Source organism: Ursus maritimus, unplaced genomic scaffold (assembly GCF_017311325.1).
Source record: "Ursus maritimus isolate PB19 unplaced genomic scaffold, ASM1731132v1 scaffold_30, whole genome shotgun sequence".
Classification (NCBI taxonomy): Eukaryota; Metazoa; Chordata; class Mammalia; order Carnivora; family Ursidae; genus Ursus; species Ursus maritimus.
This window is the reverse complement of record NW_024425564.1, coordinates 33,982,389-34,009,306: the sequence shown is the minus strand read 5'-3', so window position 1 is coordinate 34,009,306 and position 26,918 is coordinate 33,982,389. Positions and strand designations below refer to the sequence as shown.

General features: G+C 38.6%; 1 protein-coding gene across 1 annotated transcript in view; it reads right to left on the bottom strand.

The window, feature by feature from the left end:
- The window catches only part of DNAH8 (dynein axonemal heavy chain 8), a 224,806-nt gene that overhangs the window by 15,472 nt on the left and 182,416 nt on the right, over positions 1-26,918 (bottom strand). The window contains exons 54-56 of the mRNA XM_040645126.1: positions 13,165-13,321; positions 9,055-9,207; positions 7,837-8,026 (exon numbers count right to left, since the gene is read on the bottom strand). Of these exons, the coding sequence (XP_040501060.1) occupies positions 7,837-8,026; positions 9,055-9,207; positions 13,165-13,321 (500 nt within the window). The remainder of the gene's footprint in view (positions 1-7,836; positions 8,027-9,054; positions 9,208-13,164; positions 13,322-26,918) is intronic.

The following is a 26,918-nucleotide window of genomic DNA, read 5'->3' as shown; positions in this document are numbered from 1 at the left end:
TTATAAGGGATGTGGTTGTGACTGAAGTCAGGTGCACCTAAGCCCCTCCCACATGAAGGCAAGAAAGATGGGTTGTTACTCAATCTGGAGGCATTTCTAAGATGTCCACAGTCCTCCTATCATTCTGTGGTTTGAGGACAGAGCAGGTAAGTGCTATCACTCAGATAGAGGTTTAGAACCTTGAGGTTCACCTGGCTTCCCTCAGATGTTTAAGTCAGCTCTTGTTCTTCTAGCTATGGGGCATGCTTAGGATTGTTATGGGATTAGAAGAAATCTTTCAGTTCCTTCCAATCCTAAAGTTCTATGAACTCTTGGTGTACTTTTCTACCCAACAAATGTCAGGCTTTTATAAAACAAGCTTTCAGAGAGTGCTGCTACCTGATGATGTTGCCCTGAAAACAAATATATAAGCAAGAGGTTGTAGATGATTTTTACTGTAATAAAAGATAACAGGACAAAAATTACCCATCCCCTTGCTTCAGTAAAATCCTCTCTGAAAATCTTGATTTGTACTCGTGTGTAAGTTGTCACTGGTATCTGCCGTGACAGACTGACATGGCTTGTTGAGACACTGAGAGAAAACAGAAAAACTAATGCAAGTTGGCATCCAATTGGCATCAAGCTCCAGACTGAGTTAAACATTTGGAGAATAATGATACTGCGTGGTTTAATCTCCTATAGAGGCCGCTAATGCAGAGGCTGCATTAGCCGCACTTGAGTCATACCTAACATCAAATGGTAAAGCATGGCTGTCAATTAAGAGGTTTTACAAGGTGGTCAATACCCACTTGAAGTCAGGCTCATAATTCATAGTCCACACTTATGACACAAACACATACGCAAATTAGAATCAATCATGTGTGCATGATGCTCTGAAAAGGTACACCTTTGGGAACCAGAGACCAAACAAATCCTTCAAGAATCCTGAGAAGCACGATCTTAAACAATATGTGAACATGTGTATCAATGACTGCTGGGAAAGCCCGGTGGAGCACAAAGGTTCTCTTGGGCCTGAGTAATCCATTGAGAGGCAAATCTACGCACTGCCAAAAGCCGAGCCATCGAACAAATGTTATAGGGTAATGGGTAGAGATCTTGAACATTTTAATAATCAAACCTAATTGCCACACATTTGAGCTCATCAACTGCTACAAGAAATGACTGTGAAGGGGGCTGAAAATACCACTCCATGGCGGCTGACTCAGCCTCTTCAAGTATAACTGACAAAATATCAGGCCACCATAAGGCAAAGGACCAATGCTATAAACAGCATCAGCTCAGGCACAGATGGGGGGCGGGGAGGCACGCAAGTCCTGTCACCTGTCCTTGTGGCAGTGTGGGTCTTGAAGTCGCTTAGGCCTGAGGAGCAATCACCAGAGGCATGATGGGAAACACACATCAGACAGTACTAGATGCTGTATTACATTATAAGAACACAAAATAAATGGTCATATATGTAAATGTTTTTTCATATGTTTTATAGCCGAGGTGATTTTGGCTACACATATTGTGATGAAACTACGGCCTCGTTGCAAACTGCATTGTGTTTTAGTTAAACATTTTTTTAAATTAATTTGCTTAAATATCTTGAGCCAAAGAAAGAAATTTCATCAAAAGAGACCAGGTTAGAAGATATAAAACCCAGGAGATATAGTCATGCTGAGAAATCAATTACTGATGTTAAATCGTGACCAGAGAGGCTTCCAATTGGAAATTACCTTATCTGCTTGCATACTGCCTACGAAACGCATGAACTTGCTGTAATATTTATGTTTTCCAGATTTGGTCAGGTAATATGGAGCAGAAAGTAATTTGTTTCTCATGTCAAGAGAAGGAAAAGGAAGCAGACAAGTGATTAGTGTGCAAATAAAGTTGACCTCCACTCTTCTATGCTATAAACAGAAAGCAATCATAGAGAAGGATGTATGTCTGGGTGCTTGTGTGTAAAGGTAACATGCTTGAGTAAGTCCAGGGCTTCCCAAGACATGGAGAGCCACGAGAGAAAGAATAAAAGTTTAAGCTGAAAACAGAAATGAAAAAAAGAGAAAGGATTAGTATTATTAACAAATAAAGACAAGAAAACAGATGTATGTCTATATTTGTATTTCTTTAAATGTTCTGGCTTGTAACATTTTTAACAAATAGTAACAATTAAAGATTAGTTCATATTAATACTTTGCTATTTCAAGTCATATTTCTAAAGGAAAAAAAGCAATCATTGAAATAGATTGTATGTTGTAACACATGACTTAACTTGTCTGCATCTACGGAAAGCCAAGGATCAATCAACCTTTCTCTCTTGGTTTCTGAATATCAAAAACATACTTAATGACCTCACATCTTTTTTAAAAATCACTAATATTTACTCCTCTCCTAAACTCCAAGTTGGCCAACACATGTCTCCATCTGTATGTTCTACCAGCACTAGCTGACAATTCCAGTGTTCCTTGCTTTCTTCCCAACCTGTCCTTCTTCCAGTGCTCTCTGTCTTGTACCATTCCTTTGATCTCAGCCATTGCCACTCTCTGTTCTCCCAAAGATCCGCCATTTAATCACCCCATCAAATCTGTCCCTTTCTCTTTACCTGGTTAAAGTCCCAGGCTCTCTCCCTTGGACTTGGTAAGTCTCATTGCTCTGGATCTCCATACTCCAGTCTACCCTCTACCTTCTCCTGGGATTATCTTCTGATCTCTGTGGACTTCCAATTGCCTTTATGATGTGGCCTAACCTCCCCCAGAAAACTCCGCACTCCAGCCTCACCGCCACCCACCTCTGGTCCCTCTTCCTGAGCTCTGGCCACACTGCTGTCCTTCTTTTTTCATGCCTTGTCTTTGCTCAGGCTTCTGGCTGGAATGCCCTTTTCTCGAGTCCCTGCAAACCCTACTCCGTGCTTCCTGTATAAAGCTCTTCTGGAGCCCTGCCTTGGCAGAATTCATCTCCCTGTCCTCTGTACTACTGTGGCACTTAGTTCTCACTTGGGTGGAGCACTTATCGTATTATGTTAAAGTTGCTGATGGGTCTGTCTTACCAATCAGATTATGAGCTCCTTTAGGGGATGAATTAGGTCTCAAATCTCTCTCTATTGAAAGCACCTAGCAGAGGGGCTGGCAAATGGAAGATGGTTAGACAATCCTAATTAAGTTAAGTGTTATTTCTTCAGGCCCCCGAGCCAGGAATTACCTGGTGACAACTCATTCAAATTGAGGGCTGGTAAGGAGGAAAGAGAGACTCATAAGTAGATTCACAAAATCTGAAAACCATAATAAAAATATTTCCTCCCCAAATTCAATGGAAGTTCTGGGAGAAAAATAGATAAGTGAAATCTGGGAGCTGTCCTTTACAAATCTAAAGTCTATTGAAATAATAGTATACCATGTATTAGTTTTATAAGCTCATAAAAACAGGCATGGTTAGTGTTTAAGTTTAGAAAATGTTACGATATTTGAAAATGCATGAAGCGAATGAATGTATGTACACAGAGAACAATTACAGGTATACCATTTTTGAAGTATTATTTATACAAAGAAAACTGCACAAATCATAAGTGTAGAACTTGATGAATTTTCATCGAGAGAATAGCCACATAACCAACATCCAGATCAAGAAATGGAACATTCCCTGACCTCCAGGAATCCCCTTGTGCCCTTTTGCAATCACTGCCCTCTCCCTCAAGGGCAACCACTAGCCTGACTTTTAACACCATGGATCTGTTTTGCCTATTTTGATTCATTGCGTAAATGGAATCATACAGTATATATACATTACACATAGATTACAATGTATACAGTATAACACACTGTAATGTGTTCTGTTTTACTTCCTTCACTTAATATTTTATGAGATTCAACCATATTGTGAGTAGCAATAATGCTTCCAAAATTTGTACATGTGAATACCTCTTAAATTGTATTACTAGTAGAGCTATAAGGTGCTGAACTGTAAGGAATCCAACATTATTTTGTTCAGGAATTATCTCAAGTAGCTACGAAACCAGAAGTCAACCGCAAGACAAAAATCTGGAAAGACCCCAAATACATGAAAGTTAAATAACATGCAACTAAACAATGAATCAGCCAACCATGAAATCAAAGAAGAAATTTTTAAAAATACATGGAAACACCTAAAAGTGAAAACACAGTGGTCCCAAACCTTTGGGATGTAGCAAAGGTGGTTCTAAGAGGGAAATATTAGCCATACACGCCTACCTCAAGGAGCAAGAAAAATCTCAAAAGACAAACTAACCTTATACCTAAAGGAGCTAAAACAGTAGCAACAAATAAAGCCTAAAGCCAGCAGAAGGAAGGAAATAATAAAAATTAGAGCAGAAATAAATTATATAGAAACTAACGAAACGATAGAATAGATCAATGAATCCAGGAGCTAGTTCCTTGAAAAAATTAATAAAATTGATAAACCTCTAGCCAGACTTATCAAAAAGAAAAGAGAAGGGACCCAAATAAAGTCACAAATGAAAGAGGAGAAATAACAACCAACACTACAGAAATACAGTTAGTAGGTAATATTATGAAAAATTGTATGCCTACAAATCAGACAACCTAGAAGAAATGGATAAATTCCTAGAATCATATAAACTCCCAAAACTGAAACAGGAAGAAATGGAAAATTTGAACAGACAGATATCCAGCAAAGACATTGAATCAGTAACCAAAAACTCCCAACAAACAAAAGTCCAGGACCAGATGGCTTCATAGGTGAATTCTATCAAACACTTAAAGAAGAATAAATACCTATTCTTCTCAACCTATTCTAAAAATTAGACTGTGGACTCTTGGAAGCAAACTGAGAGCTTCAGAGGGGAGGGGGGTGGGGGATGGGATAAGCCAGTGATGGGTATTAAGGAGGGCACATATTGCATGGTGTACTGGGTGTTATATGCAAATAATGAATCATGGAACATTACATCAAAAACTAAGGACATACTGTATGGTGACTAACATAATAAAAAATTATTATAAAAAAAGAAATATAAAAATAAAAAATAAATAAAAAACAGAAAAGGAAGGAAAACGTCCAGATTCATTTTATGAGGCCAGCATCACCCTGATACCAAAACCAGATAAAGACACCACAAAAAAAGAGAACTACAAGCTAATATCTCTGATGAATATAGATGTAAAAATCCTCAATAAAATACTAGCAAACCTAACCCAAAAATACATTAAAAAAATCATTCACCACATCAAGTGGGAATTATTCCTGGGTTACATGGGTGGTTCAATATTCACAAATCAATCAATATGACACATCACCTTAATAAAAGAAAGGATAAGAATCATATAATTATTTCAATAGATGCAGAAAAAGCATTTGACAAAGTACAATATCTATTCATGATAAAAACCCTCAACAAAGTATGTTCAGAGGGAACATACCTCAACATAATAAAGGCCATCTATGAAAGAACTACAGCTAATATCATCCTAAATGGGGGAAAACTGAGACCTTTTCCTCTACAGTCAGAAATAAGACAGGGATGTCCACACTCAAGCCATTTTTTTTTTCAACATAGTACTGGAAGTCCTAGCCACAGGAATCAGACAAAAAGAAATAAAAGACATCCAAATCAGCAAGGAAGAAGTCAAACTTTCACCATCTGTAGATGACATGATACTCTATACAGAAAAGCCTAAAGACTCCACCAAAAAACTGCTAGAACTCATACAGTAAAATTGCAAGACACAAAATCAATGTACAGAAATATGTTGCATTCCTATACACCAATAACAACGCAGCAGAAAGAGATAATAAGGAATCAATCCCATTTTCAATTGCACCTAAAATAATAAGATACCTAGGAATAAACATAACCAAAGAGGCGAAAGACCTGTACTCTGAAAACTATAATACACTGATGAAAGAAATTGAAGATGACACAAAAAATTGGAAAGACAGTCCATGATCACGGATCATAAAAACAAATATTGTTAAAATATCTATGCTACCCAAAGAAATCTACACATTTAATGCAATCCTTATCAAAATAAAAACAGCATTTTTCATAGAACTAGAACAAACAATCTCAAAATTTACATGGAACCACAAAAGACCCCGAATAGCCAAAGCAATCTTGAGAAAGAAAAGCAAAGCTGGAGGCATCACAATTCCAGACTTCAAGTTATATTACAAAGCTGTAGTGATCAAGACACTATGGTACTGGCACAGAAACAGACACATAGATCAATAGAACGGAATAGAAAACCCAGAAATGAATCCACAATCACATGGTCAATTAATCTTCAACAAAGCAGGAAAGAATATTCAATGGTAAAAAGACAGTCTCTCCAACAAATGGTGTTGGGAAAACTGGACAGCAACATGCAGAAGAATGAAACTGGACCACTTTCTCACACCATACACAAAAATAAATTTGAAATGGATTGAAGGCCCAAATATGAAACCTGAAATCATAAAAATCCTAGAAGAGAACACAACCAATAACTTCTTTGACATTGGCCATAGCAACTTCTTTCTAGATACGTCTTCTCAGTAAGAGGAACAAAAGCAAAAATAAACATTAGGACTACATCAAAATAAAAAGCTTCTGCAGTCAGGAAAATTAAAAGGCAGTCTAAAGAATGGGAGAAGATATTTGCAAACAACATATCCTATAAAGGTTAGTATCCAAAATATACGAAGAACTTATGAAACTCAACACCCCAAAAATGAATAATCCAATTTAAAAATGGGCAGAAGACATGAATAGACATTTTTCCAAAGAAAACATACAGGTGGCCAATGGACACATGAAAAGATGCTCAACATCACTTATCATCAGGGAAATGCAAATCAAAACTACAATGAGATGGCACCTCACACCTGTCAGAATGGCTAAAATTAACAACACAAGAAGCAACAGGTATTGGCAAGGATGTGGAGAACGGGGAATCCTCTTGCATTGTTGGTAGGAATGCAGACCAGTGCAGCCACTCTGGAAAACAAACTGATGGTTACCAGAGGGGAGGGGGCTGAGGGGATGGGTGATAGAGGTGATGGCGATTAAGGAGTGCCCTTGCTGTGATGAGCATCAGGGGACGTGTGGAAGCAATGAATCACTATATTGTACACCAGAAACTATATTACACTGTATGTTAACTAACTGGAATTTAAATAAAAACTTGACAAGAAAGAATTACTTGAAGTAAAACTGTCCATATTGTAGTAAAACAAAAAGTTGTTGTGTTTCAGAACTTTATGAACGCCACATTTTCTAAATCCGAAATGCTAACTATGGTGGGTTTTATGAGCTTACCAAATTTATATAGTTTATTATTATGTCAATAGACATCTGGTCAGTAACTTAGTAAAAATTTCTAGAGTGAAGGAAGAAATGCAACAGAATCACAAAGCACTTTCTCAGGGTGGGGGGGACTGAGGAGGGACAGACTCTAGAAGTTCATTCAATAAAAGCTTTGCCACATGATCATTTTTTAAATCAGTCTAATTTTTTGAAATCTAGAAACGATTTTTGCATATTTTGGTGCTTCATGTTTGTCATTTTCATAAAAATTTAAAATTAAGATTTGAACAAAACTTTACTACTTCACATGTCTGAAGCCTGTGGGCTTGCTGAAGCAGATGAGAAGAAAAATGGAGGGTTTGCCTCCATTATTGTGGAAGCAACGGTAGAATGAATTTCAGATTAAATTTGTAAAACAAATACAGAAAGATCATCTGTGGTTTCCAGCCTTTGAAAGTATGTGTCCAGCACTTAGCAAGTTGTCTATATTGTCGTATTATAATATGTATTTATCACACAGTGCTACTACACAACTACCCTCATCCTCCAACTTTGCCCACTCTCCTATGGGCACATACCTTGGGGATTAAAGAAACCAGTCATCCAAAATACATTGGGCCTCCCTTCAAATATCCAAGTAGAAAACTGAGCATTTCTTTCCAGAAGTTCAGTAAACCAGAAGCCCAGTGTGGATGAATCCCAGGACACTCTTTTCCAGATCTGAGGTATGCGAGCATCATACATGTTGTCCAGGGCATCTCTCAAATTCTGAAAAAGAGAAAGTTAAAATATAAGAATGAGACAAACCCAATACATAAGAAACAAATAAACAAATCAAAAAATGGGAAGAAGATATGAACAGACACTTTTCCAATGAAGACATACAAATGGTTAACAGACACATGAAAAATGTTCAAAATCATTAGCCATCAGGGAAATTCAAATCAAAACCACATTGAGATACCACCTTACGCCAGTTAGAATGGCAAAAATTGACAAGGTAGGAAACAACAAACGTTGGAGAGGATGTGGAGAAAGGGGATCCCTCCTACATTGTTGGTGGGAATGCAAGTTGGTACAGCCACTTTGGAAAACAGTGTGGAGGTCCCTTAAAAAGTTAAAAATTGAGCTACCCTATGATTCACCAATTGCACTACTGGGTATTTACCCCAAAGATGCAGATGTAGTGAAGAGAAGGGCCATATGCACCCTAATGTTCATAGCAGAATTGTCCACAATAGCTAAATTGAGGAAGGAGCTGAGATGCCCTTCAACAGGTGACTGGATTAAGAAGATGTGGTCCATATATACAATGGAATATTACTCAGCTATCAGAAAGAACGAGTTCTCAACATTTGCTACAACATGGACGGCACTGGAGGAGATAATGCTAAGTGAAATAAGTCAAGCAGAGAAAGACAATTATCATATGGTTTCACTCATTTATGGAACATAAGAAGTAGGAAGATTGGTAGGAGAAGAAAGGGAAGAAGAAAGGGGGTTAAAGAGAAGGGGGAATGAACCACGAGAGACTATGGACTCTGGGAAACAAACTGAGGGCTTCAGAGGGGAGGGGGGGTGGGGGAATGGGATAGGCTGGTGATGGGTATTAAGGAGGGCACGTATTGCATGGTGCACTGGGTGTTATACGCAAGTAATGAATCATGGAACTTTACATCAAAAACTAGAGATGTAGTGTATGGTGACTAACATAATATAATAAAAAATGTTATTATAAAAAAAAGAATGAGACAAACCAACAAAAGAGGGAAATGACAATTGAGATCAGAGCTCACCTCACTCATAATGATTGTTCCTTCAATGGCCAATTTTAGATCACTCAGACTACTGCGAAGTATTGAGATGACTTTTTGCATTCTGTCAATTTCTTGTCTAAGAAATATGTTCATTGAATTAAGATGTCCCATCTTTATCAAACGAGCTTTCACCTTAAAAAAAAAGCATAAAATACAAGAAAGGAATTTTTTAAAAAATCATCTGTCATTTCTCTTCCCAATGACCTCTCCTTTCTTTATTCTTTTTCTTCCTCTGGATGTATCTCTACTAGACCAAATGGATTCTAAAATATCTCTTGCAGAACCAAACTTGACATTAAATTCCCCATTTTCCAGGCCTCAAAAACTACTGTTCAACTAAAATGGTTTTTATTTCCTACTGATTGTACTTAGTTGATAATTGGAAATGTACTTTAAAAAGCTGAAACAAAATTGTACCTTTTTTTCCCTTTCAAATGATTAAGTGCTAAGTGTCAGTTAAATATTCTTTAGCAATCTAACCTTTCTAAGAGTACAGTTTGGCATGATTTTTTTCATAATGCTTACTGAGTCATTATTAGAAATGTCACTGAAAGTTAATATGGACAAAATCTTTACAGAGCAGTAACCAATGAACGATTGGTTGCAGCTTCCTAAGACCATTGTTGCCCTGGTTAGGGTGACTAAAGAGAGTCTTTCCTAATCTAATCAATGAAAATATTTGACTTTGTGTGAGAGCCATTAAGCACCTGTCACTTGTTCCTTTTGGTATATCATTTATTGGCCATTTTGAAGAGATCAATATAAAAGCATCTGATTCTGTGAATAATAAAATATAATAATTATTGGAAAATAAGCCTATATATATACATATTTGAATTTAGTGACCTGTGCCCAAGAAAAGATTGACTATGAATATTGGCAAGAACTCCTACGGAGATCTGAACTTTCTGGGGGCCATAATCGAAGAGATGCCAGTATAGGAGGGGTAAGGATAGGCACGTGGAGTGGGAGAGAATTGAGAGACATGTACCAGTCCACAGAATCACCAGAAAGCCAGTAAACTATAGGATTCTCTGCTGGAAATGCCCACAGCCCCTTCTTGAGTCATGGCATGTTAGAGATGATGGGCCTCGGGCTCATCTGGACCATCCGTTTCATTTTCCAGAACATGTTTGCTAACATGGTGCTGAAGTGTCCCACTCAGCAGTGGACACTTCTGCTTTCCTGCAGCTGGGCCACTTCTAATGAATGAGGGATGAAGAGGGGAAACTCAAACTCAGGGAAGCAGTGATATAAAACAGAACAGCTCGGCTGAGAATATCTGGGCAGGTAGAGCAAATTATATTGCAATCCCAAACATGCCGGTAGAGGTCCCTAACCCAGTCACCACACCAACCTTCAGGAATTCTCTTAAATTCCTGGTTCTAGAACTTATATTTTTGCAGGCTCTACCACCTCATTCTCATCTCGAGCCCTTCAGCCTCCAGTGGTTGAATAGCATATATATCACCCCCTTTAAATCATGACTACCCTATAGAAATTCACACTGAAGGAAAAGGGAAATTACGGAAATCCTTTTGCAACCCCCACAAGTGGGAAATTAAGCCCAGGTATTGGCTACAATGTCATGTCAATAGCCCAGGTATCTTTTAGTATGCTAACTGCCCCAAACAAATCACCTTACCCTACTTAAGGTTTTTTGTTTTTTTAATTTATAATAATTTAATATATTATGTCAGTCACTATACAGTACATCCCTAGTTTTTGATGTAAAGTTCCATGATTCATTACTTGCATACAACACCCAGTGCACCATGCGATACGTGCCCTTCTTAATACCCATCACCGGCCTATCCCAGTCCCCCACCCCCCTCCCCTCTGAAGCCGAGAAACTTCTTTCGCAATCGAGACATGCTTAGGAAAAACTTAAACTCTTGAAAATCTAATCTTAGTACTGATTTTATTTTGAATATGGTTATTGTTCCAGTCTAAAGTTATCTTTCTATTAATAAGATGGAAGATTTGCTGCAGTCTTACATAGGATTTTCATTATGTTTCTGGGACCAGGTAGTCTCTTCTTGAGTAATGTGGCTCCGTTTTTACTATGGAAGTCAATAGTATAATTATATTTCAACTTACGAAATTCACTTTACAGCCACATTTTCAAGAACACATGTCTCTCCTCTATGAGATAAAGGACACTAAAAGGTAAGTGATCTTGGAAGAGGAAGCAGTTTCAGATGCCTCAGTACAAACTCCTTCCCGTTTAGCAAACCACTCAGCGACATTCCTCACATTCAGTCCCTGCTAGAATATTGCCAGAACAGAGAACTTGGGGAAGTGGCCCTGACCAAGCCTGGATAGCTCAAATTATCCCAAGATTCCCAAGATCCTGAACACCACCTCTGGTAATACCAACCTGTGGTCTAGTCAACCAGAGGGAGTTTAATCTCACCTTCACATGCTTTTAAAATATTTGAAGGTTTTAAAATATTTGAAGGCAGGTTTTATGCCTCATCTGTCTCCTGAAGATAACTTACAATGGACCATTGGAAGTATGTACTTACACTATGTATCCATTTTTTAAAATACCCCCCCCCCGCTATAATTATCTCTATGTGAAGCAATGGATTTCAGTATCTTAGCCAAATGCCTTGGTGCCCATTTACATAATAGAAGCAAAAACTGTTTTAAGAAGCAAGAAAATGTTTCTTATCAAGGGGTACCCATTGCAGTGGGAGGCCTGTAGCTCAAACAGCCTCAGAGCTCCCAGCTGACAAGTTCATTTTTCCCAGACTCTAGGATGCAAGTCAAGGTAGACACAAGATCGTAGTTATTCCAGCACTAGGTCATTAGCCTCTCCCTTCTTGGTTCAACAGCTACACTTGACTCAGCCCCATCTGGGACTCTCTGACCATCAGCAGTGAGGAGTGGAGGCTGACACAGGAGAGAGGAGGCCCTAGATGACCAGAGGACACAACCTTGTCTTCTTGCATGAAGATGGAGGCCACTTTGGAGGAACTTTCACAGAACTTTCAACCACCCAGAAATTTTACCACAATGAAAGATTTTTTTTTTTTTTTTAGATCAGCAGTTCTCAAAGTGTGGCCTAGGACACCTGCAGGCCCTGAGATCCGTTCAGGGGGTCCACAAAGTTGAATGTTTTTCATGTAATACTAAGGCATCATTTGACTTTTTAACTCTTCTTCTCTCAGGAGTGCACAGGGATGTTTTCCAGAGCTACGTGACATGTAGTATCACAACAGATCGAATGCAGAAGCAGATATGAAAATCTACCTGCCTTCTGTTAAACAAGGTGTTAAAGAAATTTGCAAAAATGTAAAACAATCCCACTATTCTCAATGAATTTTTTTTGTCTTGGAAAACATATTTTTTAAAATAAAAATGTTATTTGTGTTAACATGTAGTGGGGTTTATTACTGTTATTTTACAATAGATTAATTCAGATTTTTGAAATGTGTCTGTTTAAATTCCTAGTATTTTAAATATTAGTAGTTATAACCCACATAAATAAAAGCTATTTGGGGTCTTCAGTCATTTTGTAAAGGGGTCTTGTGGTTAAAAATATTTTGAGAAAACCGATTTAGGTTAATAAGCAAACAACTGAGAGGTTCAAGAAGTAGAGAATTATTGCCATCCACGCTGGGAGCGAATTCATTTAAATGGCTTGCTTTCTTGGCTGGGAGGACTGAGAGACTAAAGTGGGGGAGCAGAAGACAAAAACCAGGGGTGAGTTTAAAGAATGGACAAAGCAGGCTTGGGTGAGAAAGGTGGAGAGATGTTTCCAGCCTAGAAGGATAAGATGTCTGGGGATCCAAAGGCAGAGGAATCCAAAGGTGGGAGAAGGGTAGAGAAAAGGTGATTGAAAGAGAACATGGAGTAGGAGGCGGATGGAGAAAGGTGTCAGGAAAAGTGCAGATCATAGTTTACAAGATGCTTGAGAAGGGGCAAGGAAGAGAAGACCACAAGGTTAAAAGAAAGAGTGGTAAAGGAAGCAGGAATGAGTAGAGCAGGGAGGGAATGAAACCTACTGTCCCAGGACCATGCTAGGCTTTGTGGACCCGAAAGATAGCCCTGTACATATAAGGGGGCAAAGGGTGCACTTACCTCGTGAGGAATGTAATCAGGAGGCAGTTTGCTCAGCATATCTTCAGATAATCTATAAACGATGGCTTCCCGGGTCTCTCCCACACCCCCTCCACTCTCTTTGGGTTGAATGTTGGTGATTGTTTCAAGAACAGCAGAAGCAGTATTACTCTGATACCTGATAAAAGAGTGAACTGTTCAGAATGTAGCAGGGAAATGTAAGTTCAGAGATAATTATCAAAGCTAAAATGAACTGATAAGATCACTTAAAGCCAGATAGAAAAAAGAGGGGGGGGGGGAAGGAAACTTTACCATCAACCCACAAGAATGAAAAAACTAGAGATCCATTCTACTGCCTCCTAACAAAACATCAAGAAAGTCACAGAAAATTAAGGCTTTCCGTCTTCAGGGAAAGAGATGCCACAAACGTCCTTGGTAATCCAAAGCAGTACTATCCAATTTTGCTTGCCTACGAACCTCATGTTGGACAATGAACACAACTCTCTTTATTCTCCCCCAGTATAGACCGGTCATAAGCATCTATAATTACATGACAGTTAGATCAAAAAGGATCTCTCATATTTCCTCTGTGAATTACCCATTATTAAAATTTCTTTGGTATTTTCTGTTTTGTTTTCTCATTTTCCCACTTTTGTTTTATGATTTCCAGAGTAATCTATTGGCATCCATCTGCTCCACTTGCCTAAATGCAGCCACCCATCCTTAAAATCCTCATATCCAAAAAAGATTTACTATGTACGAGGCACTGAGCTAGGTGCCACAATATGGTGGTAAACAGATCCCTGCCTTGGTGCCTCTCGCGATGTAGTGGAAGAGGGGTGCATTTGTCCATACCACTGTGATATGGTGTGGAGGAAAAGAACAGGATGCTTTAAAAGAGAGTAATCTGGCTGCGTCTCTCTCTTGCTCTTGTTCTCACTCTCTAGATCTCTTCTGGGTCAACCAGATGCTCTGAGAGGCACAAACTTAGTTTTTTTCTTAAAGTAGCTGGGTCTGGACACAAGATGGTGTGTGTGCATCAATGTGAGAGTCAGTAGGATATTGAAGTCCCTACTAGTATTGTATCATATCGTACTATTGTTCTATTGTTGTATTGCTGTCCATTTATCCCCTTTGGTCTGTTAGTATTTGCTTTATATAGTTAGGTGCTCCTATGTTGGGTGCACAAATATTTACGAATGCTGTATCTTCTTGTTGAATTGACCTCTTTATCATTATTTAACAACCATCTTTGTCTTTTATTACAGTCTTTGTTTAAAAGTGTACTTTGTCTGACATAACTACCCAAGTTTTCTCAGTTTCTGTTTGCATAAAACATTTTTCATTCCTTCACTTTCAGTCTGTGCATGTCCTTACATTTGAAGTGAGTCTCTTGTAGGCAGCATGGTCTTTTGTTTTTGGTTTTGTTTTTAAAGTCCACTCAGCCACTTTATGTTTTTGATTGGAGAATTTAGCCCATTTACATGTGAAGTAATTATTACTAGGTATGTGCTCATTGCCATTTTGTTAATTGTTTTCTAACTGTTCTTTTCTCTTCCTTTTCTCTTCTCCTGCTCTTACCTTGTGGTTTGATGACTTCCTCTAGTGTTAGATTCCTTTCCTATTCTCTTTTGTATATCTACTATAGACTTTTGCTTTGTTACCATGAGGCTCACATATAACAGCTTATAAATATAACAGTCTATTTTAAGTTGATAGCAAATATGTAAATAAGCATTTTCACTGGAAGACTGGGGTTGTGTTTTAGTCCACTGTGTATGCCACACCTTGGGGGTAGCAACCTGTCAAGAACTGTTTCTCCAATTGTTTCAGTCCTGTGGCGACCAGGGCTAGGCATACAAGGGACGTCCTCTGTGTGGGCTGCATGTATCTGCTGGCTTTAGCAGGGCCGCAGGAGCCACTGGGGTTGGGACACTCCCACCAGCACTAGTAAGGCAGAGAAAGAACACAAGACTGGTGCCAATGAGTGCCTCCATCCCTAGTGAGAGTCCCAACATGTCCCTACCCCTCTAGCAGATGGCTTAAGATTAGCAAATGAATCTCCTTCACATATGATCTAAGTGCTTTCAGACTGATGCTTTTGCTCTGAGTCCCAGGGGTGAGTGAGTCTGCACAGGAGCCCTGTAACAGCAGGATCTTAATTCCTTACAGTCCTTTGGGTCACCTAGCTAGAAGCCCCACTGGTTTTCAAAGCCAGACATTTTGGGGGTTTGTCTCTTTGGTGCAGGTCCCAAGGGTTAGAGTACCTGATGGGGCCCAATCCCTGTGCTTCCCAAGGAGAAGCTCTGTATTTATGAGATCTCCCCCAATTATGTGTCACGTGCCAGGGCTGAGGTTTCAGGTGAGACGACATCTCTGCCTCTCCAACCCATCTTGATGTAGCCCTTTTATACTTCATTGTGGAGCAGCTACTCAGTTAGTTTTCAGGTCGTTTTCAGAAGGAATCGTTCCATATGTAGCTATAGATTTGGTGTGTCTGTGGGAGGAGTTTAGTTCAAGATCTTCTTGCACTGCTATCTTGAACTGCCTCTTCCTGTGAATTCTTAATTCACCAGGTTTGTTGCATTAATTAACATTCATTTATGATGCCTATGTGGTTTTAAAAACCTCAAGCTAGAAATTTATTTTAAGGTGTTTCCAGGAAGTTTCAGGTGCCAGCTGGTCAAACCAACACACACCTTTCCTGGAATAATGTGCCTACAACCAGGTCTGAAAGAATCCAACAGTTAATTTCCAACAGACATGAGTTCACAGTCAAAAGTTAAAAAACTCATAAAGAGACAAAGCAAGAGCTCTTACTCTGAGCAAGAGTCAGTAGAAACAACAGAAAGCAGAACCAGACCTGCAAAGATCATAGATGATTTTTTCAGATGCATATCATGAAGATGTTTTTACTATATCTGAGAATAAAAAAGGATGATTGAAAATATAAATATGAAACAGGAAACTCTAAACATGAAAGTATATTTGAAAAAGAGCCAAATAGAACTTAAGGAAATTAAAAAAATATATTAAAATTGAAAACCTGTATTAGTTTTTATTGCTGCTATAACACATTACCACAAAATAAGTGTCTTTGGGGTGCCTGGGTAGCTCAGTCAGTTAAGCATCTGACTCGATTTCAGCTCAGGTCATGATCTCAGGATTGTGGGATTGAGCCCTGTTTCAGGCTCCACACTCAGTGTGGAGTCTGCTTGAGATTCTTTCTCTCCCTCGCCCTCTGCCCCTCCCCCCACACCCTCTCTCTCTAAATAAAATCTTTAAAAAAAATAAATGTCCTAAAACAACATAAATTTGTTATCTTACAGTTCTATAGTTAATAAGTTTGGCATTGTTCTCACTGGGCTAAAATCAAAATGTCAGCAAGGCTGAATTCTGTTCTGTAGGCTGTTGGGGAAGATCCATTTCCTTGATCATTTGAGTTGTTGGCAGAATCTACTTTCTTACTGAGGTCCCCAATTCCTTGCTAGCTGTCCAAGCCCTTCCCAGCTTCTAAAGGCCATCTGCATTCTTCGGCTCATGACCCCCTTCCTACATCTTTGGGTCATCTCTGAAGATGTAGGAAGGGGGTCATGACAGTGGCAGGTCAAGTCCCTCTCTCACTTTGAATCTTTCCTCCTGCTTCCATTTTATCTCTCTGACCCATGCTTCTGCCTCCATCTCCCAGTAGTTCAGGTGATTAAGTTGGACCTACTTTGATAATTGAGGATAACATTCCCATCCCAAGGTCCTTACCCTTAAGAATATCTGTAAAGTCCTTTGTGCCACATAAGGTAACATATATACATGTTCTGGGGATTAGGATGTGGATATCTTTGGGGGTTCATTATTCTGCCTACCATAAAAGTTAACAATAAGTCAAACAGCAGATTAGATTCAGCCAAATAAAGAATTAGGAAACTGGAAAATAGATCTGAAGACATTATCTAGAATGTTACAGAGGAAAACAAATGGGAAGTATGAAAGAGACGTTAAGAGACATATAGGATAGAGTGATAAGTTCTAACATACATCTCAGGAGAGCATCAGAAAGATGGAAGAGAGAGAATAAAAAAGAAATAATAAGGGATGAAATAATGACTGGGAGTTGTTGAAAGAGTTGAAACCTCAAGTTCAGGAAACTCAGTGCCTTCCAAGTAGGATGAACAAACAAACAAACAAATAAATAAATAGATGCAGATATCCAAATGTAGATATCTCACAATGAGACTGTAAAACACCAGAAACAAAGCAAATATCTTAAAGGTAGCCAGAGAGAAGAACAGGTTATCTAGAAAGAAATGACAATAAGACTGATGGTCAATCCTCAACCGCAGCAATGGAAGCCAGAAGAAAATGGTAAAGTGTGTTGCATATGTTAGGATAAAATAAGTACAAATCAAGAATTGTATATCAAGCAAAATTATCTTCCAAGAATGAAGGCAAGACAAAAGATTTAAGTAGACATTTCACCAAAAAAAAACTATATTAATGGCCAATAAACACATGAAAAGATGCTCATCATTTATTAGAAAAATGTAAATTAAAACCGCAGTGAAATACCACTTCACACCTACAAGAATGATTATAATAAAAAACAGACAATAACAAGCATTGGTAAGAATGTGGAGAAACCTGAACCCTCATACATTGTTGGAGGGTACTGTAAAATGATGCAGCCACTTTGGAAAACAATCTGGCAATTTCTTAAAATGTTAAGAATAATCATATGATCCAATAATTACAGTTCTAGTTATCTATTCAAGAGAAATGAAAAGACATATCTACACAAAGACTTGTACATGAATGTTCATAGCAGCAAAAACCAGAAACTACTCAAATGTTCATCAACTTCTAAATGGATAAACAAAATGTGGTACATTCATATATTGGAATATTGTTTGGCAATAAAAGCAATGAAGTACTGGTACATTTTACAACATGGGTGAGCCTCTAAAACATTACACTAAGTAAAAGAATCCATTCACAAAAGACCACCTAGTATATGATTTCAGTTATAAAAAATGCCCAGAAAAGCAAATTTATAGAGAAAGAAAATAAATTAGTGGTTGCCTGAGGCTGGGGGTGGTAGTGGGAATTGATCACAAATGGATATAAGGATTTTTTTGAGGGGTGATGAAAATTCTAAAATTAGATGGTGGTGATAGTCACAAAAGTCTGTAAACTTAGTAAATATTATTGAATTGACCACTTAAAATGAATGAATTCATAGTTTATGATAGGCAAATTATGTCAATAAAGCTTTGCAAAAATTTCTTAAATTTAAATTCAATTTAGTTAACACATAGTATGTTATTAGTTTCAGGGGTAAAATTTAATGATTCATCTGTAGGATATATCACCCAGTGCTCATTACATCATGAACCCTCCTTGATGCCCATCACCCAATTACCCCATCCCCCCACCCACCTCCCCTCCAGCAACCCTCAGTTTGTTTCCTATAGTTAAGAGTCTCTTACGGTTTGCCTCCCTCTCTGTTTTCATCTTATTTTATTTTTCCTTCCCTTCCCCTATGATGCTGTTTTGTTTCTTAAAATCATACTGTATTTGTCTTTCTCTGAATGACTTATTTTCCTTAGCAGAATACCTCTATTTCCATCCACGTCATTGCAAATGGCAAGATTTCATTCTTTTTGATGGCTGAGTAATATTTCATTGTATATCTATCCTACATATTCTTTATCCATTCATCTGTTGATGGACATCTAGGCTTTTTCCATATTTTGCTATTGTGGACACTGCTGCTATAAACATTGGGGTGCATGCACTCCTTCGTATCACTGTTTTTGTATCCTTTGGATAAATACTCATAGTATTATTTGCAAATTCTGGGTGTTAGGGTTGTTCTATTTTCAACTTTTGAGAAGTTTGCCTGCCTTTGACTTCTTGCTGAATATGAGGGTTTTTTCTGTTATTTTACTCCTGTGCTAGTTTGGAAGTTATATACTATTTCTATTTTTTTTTTTTTACTCTTTACCCTAGAAATTTTAACATCCACTTTTAATTAAGTATAAAATTAACATCTTTACCCTCTTCTCAATCAAAAACTCGTAGGTACCTTTAACTACAGTCACTCCCTCCTGGCATACATTCAGTATCTTAATTTTATCTTTTTTAAAATAAACCCACAATTGAAATAAAATTATTGTTTTATGTCATAATACTTATTTAGATTTACCCACGCATTGACACATTCTTTTCTATACCTCAAACTTTCCACCACAATAATTATCCTTTCTGAAGTATATCCTTTGGAGTTCCCTTCATTGAAAAGACAAGGAAGATGGAGCAAAATATATATATGATGGTACAAAAAGAGCAACATTTTATATTTTATACGTATGTTACAAATACTCTTATATTTATTTAACACTTAATAAATCAGTTTTTTAAAATAACAAGTATCCAAAGATGTACATACAAGACTGTTTATAATGATATTTGTAATAATAAATCCTGGTAAAGCTCTATAAATATCTATACAGCCAGTAAAAATGTGATGTAGCTCTGTATTCATTGATAAGGTGAGGTTATTGAATTGAGTTATTGAATGAAATAGCATGGTACATTTTGTTTTATGGCTTAATAATACTCCATTGTGTATATATATGCCACATCTTCTTTACCCATTCATCAATCATGGTCATTTAGGTTGCTTCTATATCTTGGCTGTTGTAAATAATGTTGCAATTAACAGTATTACTCAGCCATAAAAAAAGAATGAGATACTGCCATTTGCAACAACATGGATGGACCTAGAGGGCATTATGCTAAGCAAAAGAAGCCAGACAGAGAAAGAAAAATACCGTATTTCACTTATATGTAGGATCTAAAAAGCAAACCAAATGAATTTTTTAAAAATTTTTTCTTAAAATTTTTTTTAAAAGTGCAGAAACAGACCCATAAAACAGAGAACAAACTAGTGGTTGTCAGAGCAGAGGGGGCGGGAGGGTGGGCAAAATGGGTGAAGGGGACTGGGAGACACAGGCTTCCAGGTATGGAATAAATAAGTCACAAGAATGAAAGGTATAGCACGTGAATATAGTCAATAGGATTTTTTTTTAAGATTTTATTTGATGGAGAGAGAGACAGCCAGTGAGAGAGGGAACACAAGCAGGGGGAGTGGGAGAGGAAGAAGCGGAGGAGCCTGATGTGGGGCTCGATCCCAGAACGCCAGGATCACACCCTGAGCCAAAGGCAGATGCTTAACGACTGAGCCACCCAGGCACCCCAGTTAATAGGATTTTAATGTGTTGTATGGTGACAAATAGTAGCTACACTTGTGGTGAGCATGGCATAATGTATAGAGTTGTCAAATCACTATGTTGTACATCTCAAACTAATGTAACATTGTGTGTCAACTATACTTAAAAAAATAACATGTTACAAAAACCTTACTATATCAGGATCTAATTTTTTGTTGTAAATATTGTGCATATAAGCATAGAAAAAAATCTAGAAGGGTATTTTGAGAGTGGGATTTTTGTATGATGAGTATTTGCTGTGATTACTTTCTGCTTTCCATTTTCTGTATTGTTTGTTTTTCTCAATGAGAAAGTATGATTTTTTATAATGAAGAGTATTAAGACCATTTTAATTTTGAAAAATAGAGAAAAAATAAGCGCCCAGATGCAAAGCCCACCAAGGACTCAACAGAGATGAATCAGTGACAAATGTTTGAGATTCATTGAAACACCTCTTACAAATCCCTAGTAATCTTTGTGCCCTACCAGAAAGGCCCCTTCTACCTTTCCTCACAGTGTACAGAAAGAATTATACCTCTTTTTCATCTCTAGCTGTGAATTGTGCAAACTGTCTCACTAACAGAGTCCTAAGGAGCTACTGCTAAAATTATCCAGGCTTCTTTGCTTATGAAAAAGCCACATTTTGTCTCCACAGAGGGAATTCTATTCAGCTAGCCTTTAATTCATTTAGGAAACCTACTGAAGAATGGAGGAGATGATCTGTCTTCAGCATTTTCATTTGGTTAGCAGGTAGAATACTGCATCTGGACCCAAACTGCGTCTTTCTAAAAGTCATGATTAAAGTAAATGTATCTGCCACTATGCTCTGTAAGCTGGACTTTCAACTGGATACAGTGATATTGAGGGTCCTGGTAAATGTTTGTAACCCAACCAGAGTTGGGGTATCCACTCCATATTATCTTTAAACATATGAGTTTCACAATAAGGGCCAATAAGGTAAAAGCTGATTTTTAATAAAATTAAATGGAAATCGATTTTGTATGGGGTGCCCTGGTGACTCAGTCACTAAGCAGCCAACTTTTTTTTTTTTAAAGATTTTATTTATTTATCTGACAGAGATAGAGACAGCCAGCGAGAGGGGGAACACAAGCAGGGGGAGTGGGAGAGGAAGAAGCAGGCTCATAGCAGAGGAGCCTGATGTGGGGCTCGATCCCATAACGCCGGGATCACGCCCTGAGCCGAAGGCAGACGCTTAACCACTGTGCCACCCAGGCGCCCCAAGCAGCCAACTTTTGATTTTGGGTAAGTCATGATCTTAGGGTAGTGAGATCGACTCCACACCCAGTAAGGAGTCTGCTTGTCCCTCTCCCTTTGCTCCTCTCCCCCCACCTCTCTCTCTCAAATAAATAAATAAGGTCTTTTTTTTTAAATTGATTTTGTATAATTTTATAGAGAATTTTAAATTTATTTTTTATTATTTTTTGGTGAGCAACCTCTACTCAGATGTTGGTATTTTAGGTATTTACTTAAAATGTTGAAAGATGAACGCATCAAGTACACACAAAATTGAGCATATACATAGGTAAATAAAACATTCCAGTAAAATGGGACAAAAGGCACTTGCAACTCATTCCTGAATTTTGAAGTATGGTGCTATCCCAGTTTTTAAAAGTCATCTAAAGTCCAAGGAAGATACTGATAACTCTAAGGGAAAAACCTAGGAAAATAGCTGATGTGACAACAAAATGAAGTCATCAAAAGTCAAGGATCCACATGCTATTATATAAAATTCTTAGGTACATTTCTGTGATTTATATTACTGCCTGAACTCATGCTAGCATTAGACACAGTGAAGGCAGACAATGAGGGCAGAGCGCTATGTTAGAGAAGATGCAGGTGTCACTGTCATGGTCATCTAACTGAGGGCTGTAAACCACCAGGCGAGTCTGGGTAGCATGAAACCTCTGACTGTATCCACATTTCCACTGACTCCTAGGGCTCTCTGCTTCTCAAATCAAACAATTGCAACACCCAACTCCTTGTTTTCATTCTCCCTTTGCCCCTGTCTGTCCCATCTCCTTGAACATCAGTGTCTTCGCCCAGCTGCTGATCTACAAACTTCAGAGATAATTTCCTCTTGAAGCCACTCTCCAGCTCTTCTTGGTTTCCAAGACCTATTTCCAAATCACTGCTAGCATCTATCTGGAAATTTCCAGCATCTTCATGGTGCCCCAAGCCAGTCTCTGCATGTACATCAGCCTTGCGGGTTGGCTGCTCCTCTCTGGAAGCCCCTCCCCACCATGCTCTAGGCGTGTTGGACTCGGTTCCTCGTACACAGTACACACTTTTCACATCTTCATGCCCCTCTTTGGACTGTTTCTTCATGTATGTGCCCTAATCTATGCCTTTTATTTTCACTGTGCCAGAGCATTTTATTTTTAATATTTTTCAATTGTATATATTTAAGGTGTACAACTTGTGACTCAATATATGTATACACTTACTGCTCATTATCTTTCCCTTTCCTTGCACTGTCCTTCTTGTCCCCAGTGCTGCAGTCCCCTCCTCCCTGCCCCTTCTCTCACCTGAGAACTCCTGCCTATCCACTAAGGCACAGCTCAGAGGTGTCTCTCTCCCTAGCTTACTTTAATCCCTAAACTGGAATTGATTGCTCCTTCGTCTTTGTTCTCACAGCAATGTGTGTGTGTGTGTGTGCGTGTGTGTGTGTGTGTGCATGCGTGTGTGTGTGTGTTCCATATAAGCCTGATTTTAGAGTCTGTCATACTGTATTACATAATTATTTGTCATTCATTTATTTTCCCTAATACATGATGAACTCCAAGGGCAAGGATTGTGTATCTCTGTATCCTGAGTTGGCTAGAAAATAAGTTCTCAATAAATGTTTGTTGAACTCAGGCCAATTGGCTTGGATTTTATTAAACCTCAAATATAAAGGAGAGCAATTCTCCAATATTTAAAGGGCATGAAAATTTAATTATTTGTTTCTTATGTTAAAAGCATGGTAAATTACCATTATCACTATTTACCTAGTTCCTGGCACCTTTCCCCATACAAAGGGGAACATATATGTAAATTTATATGCTCCTCAAAACACAGGAGAATCAGAAAAACATCATTTGAGGGTAAAGAAAACCTGCTTTTATTATGATATTTAAGCACAGATCTTTAAAGGTTAAAGAAAACAAAACCACAGTGAATTTCCATTCATACAAAGAAAATCAGAGTTCATTCTTCCTACTTGTTCTAACTACAAATAAAAAAGGGGAAAGACCCCATGTCTGGGACTCTCAGGAGCTCTCAGCTCACCTCCAGCTCATTGCCTCTCTGGAAACATGCTCTGCACCAGGGGCTGGGTGCCAACAGTGCACACTGCTGCAGACATGACCATTCTGTTGTTGGCTGGCGCTAGCCACATTCACCACTGCTCCAGGGAGGGGCCAATGGCCATGCTACTGCTTCTAGGTCTCACCTAGGAAATCATTTTCTTGGTGGGTGATTTTATTTTTTTATGAGGTGATCTGAAAATAATCCTCAGGACATGGACATGGGGAAGAAGCCCTGAAAAGCTGCCCCATTTTGTATAAGACCTGCACAAGCTCTCCGATCACCTCCCTGCCACACATTATATTAGGTGCAGAACGGCAGGGCTATACAACTCACATTTCTTTAGCCACTATGTGATTTTTTGTTTGCAAAGATAGGAAAGGCAGAAGCCTGGTTACCTGGCTATAATGGAGAACTGCAAATACCTCTATATGCCTCAAAAGCCTTTCAGGCTTTTGGGAAAACAGTCCCCATAAATGAATGCCCTGAGATGAAGAACAAGAACTAAAATACTCCACGAGCTTTGGTCCTAAGAAAAATTTCTCTTTGGAGTAAAGATGGGAAGAAGCTCATATTGGTCTTGTTGCTTGGTGGTTTGGGGAAGCTTGTCCAGGTCACCTCTGTTGGGTAGTAGACTCAAGGCCATGGGTAATAAAAATGCAAGACAAATGAAAAACAGTACTGTCTATAAATAAACAATTAACCATCTAATGAGATACTAGTGCACTATCACATCCAAATCAGCTTAGATTTATATACATCTTTGCACATGAAATAACGAGAATAAATTTTTAATAAAAATCTGAAACTCAAATTTCAGCTAATACTAAAAGGAATACAATTAAATTCATACTGCATAGAAATAAATATAAAAGTTGTAATAAGACATTTGATAAATTTCAGAAGGTAGAAAAATATGCATAACGGTTAATGAGAAAAAGAGTGAAAATAAATAACTGTTTTTGACATTGAGATAGTTGCATTTGCAGAGTCCTTGGTCCCTTATAAATCTAGATAATAAAATGTGAATAAACTATGCATTTTTATGGTTTCTGTCGCCAAGGTATCTAAGCTCTTGGGAGAGATTTTACTTATTTTAAAGTATTTATTCAGCTGTATTTCCCACCCCCATCCCCTTTTCAGGGATTGTGCATCCTTAAGGAAGAGAAAGACTCATGATCCCCTTTCTCAAATCTCCCTCTCCTCTCAAATTTAGGGATGCTAACTTCAGAGTGCAGATTCTAGAAGCAGGGACATAGAGCTCTCCACCATGGCCCAATTACAGCCCGGCAACCTGTCTGGAAAAGTGGTATTGTACAGGGGGCACATCAGATAAATTAATAAGGATTCCTCTAGCTGGGAACATTCACACAGATTTCTCACTGTATCTTAGAGAGTCCACCCCTTCTCATGGCTTCTAAGTGTTATTTCTGTACAAATATATTGAAACTTCACCTGGGCTCCAATCTGTTTCTCTCCCCACTCAGATACATCCCTCTGTCTTTCCCCATTCAACACACCCAAACAGGACTCTGCAACTCCCCCTCAAACGCACTTTTGTTCCAAACTCCACCATTAGCCCAGCTTCCAGACCAGAAACGTCAGGGGAAGCTTTGATTTCTTCTTTCATCTCACACGCAACTTGGAGCATCACTTCCTGCTGAAATGGGAGGGGCGTTGTTGGGAGGGGACCAGGGGTAGGTTTTAGTGGAGAGGCTTCATCTGCTATTGCTTACTGCCTCCTGGTGGCTAGTGGGGGAATAGCGAGGGGTTGGAGCGCAGCCCTCCAGGAAGGCGGGCCTGAATGCCTAGGATTCCAGTCATCAGAAGTATTGGGGTCAATTTTTTCATGTGTCTGTTAGCCATTTGTATGTCCTCATTGGAAAAGTGTCTGTTCATATCTTCTGCCCATTTTTTTTATTTGATTATTTGTTTCTCGTGTACTGAGTTTGAGAAGTTCTTTGTAGATCTTGGACACCAGTCCTTTATCTGTAGTGTCATTTGCAAATATTTTCTCCCATTCCGCGGGCTGCCTCTTAGGTTTTTTTTAACGTTTCCTTGGCTTGCAGAAGCTTTTGATCTTGATGAAGTCCCACAAGTTCATTTTTTCTTTTGTTTCTCTTGCCTTTGGAGATGTGTCATGAAAAAAGTTGCTGTGGCCGATGTCAAAGAGGTTGCAGCCTGTGTTCTCTATGATTTTGATGGATTCCTGTCTCACATGGGGGTCTTTCATCCATTTGGAGTTTATCTTTATGTATGGTGTGAGAGAGTGGTCAAGTTTCATTCTTTTGCACATAGCTGCCCAATTTTCCCAGCACCATTTATTGAAGAAACTGTCTTTTTTCCACTGGATGCTTTTTCCTGCTTTGTCAAAGATTAGTTGCCCAAAGAGCCAAGGGTCCATTTCTGGATTCTCCATTGTGCTCCATTGGTCTATGTGTCTGTTTTTGTGCCAGTACCATGCTGTCTTTGTGATCACAGCTTTGTAGTACAGCTCGAAATCAGGCAACGTGATGCCCCCAGCTTTGCTTTTCCTTTTCAACAGTTCCTTGGAGATTCGGGGCCTTTTCTGGTTCCACACAAATTTAATTTAAGGACTGTTTGCTCCAGTTCTTTGAAAAAATGTTCAAAATCATTAGCCATCAGGGAAATTCAAATCAAAACCACATTGAGATACCACCTTAAGCCAGTTAGAATGGCAAAAATGGACAAGGCAGGAAACAACAAATGTTGGAGAGGATGTGGAGAAAGGGGATTCCTCCTACATTGTTGGTGGGAATACAAGTTGGTACAGCCACTTTGGAAAACAGTGTGGAGGTCCCTTAAAAAGTTAAAAATTGAGCTACCCTATGACCCAGCCATTGCACTACTGGGTATTTACCCCAAAGATACAGATGTAGTGAAGAGAAGGGCCATATGCACCCTAATGTTCATAGCAGCATTGTCCACAATAGCTAAATTGTGGAAGGAGCTGAGATGCCCTTCAACAGATGACTGGATTAAGAAGATGTGGTCCATATATACAATGGAATATTACTCAGCCATCAGAAAAAACGATTACCCAACATTTGCAGCAATATGGACGGGACTGGAGGAGATTATGCTAAGTGAAATAAGTCAAGCAGAGAAAGACAATTATCATATGGTTTCACTCATTTATGGAACATAAGAAATAGGAAGATTGGCAGGAGAAGGAAGGGAAGA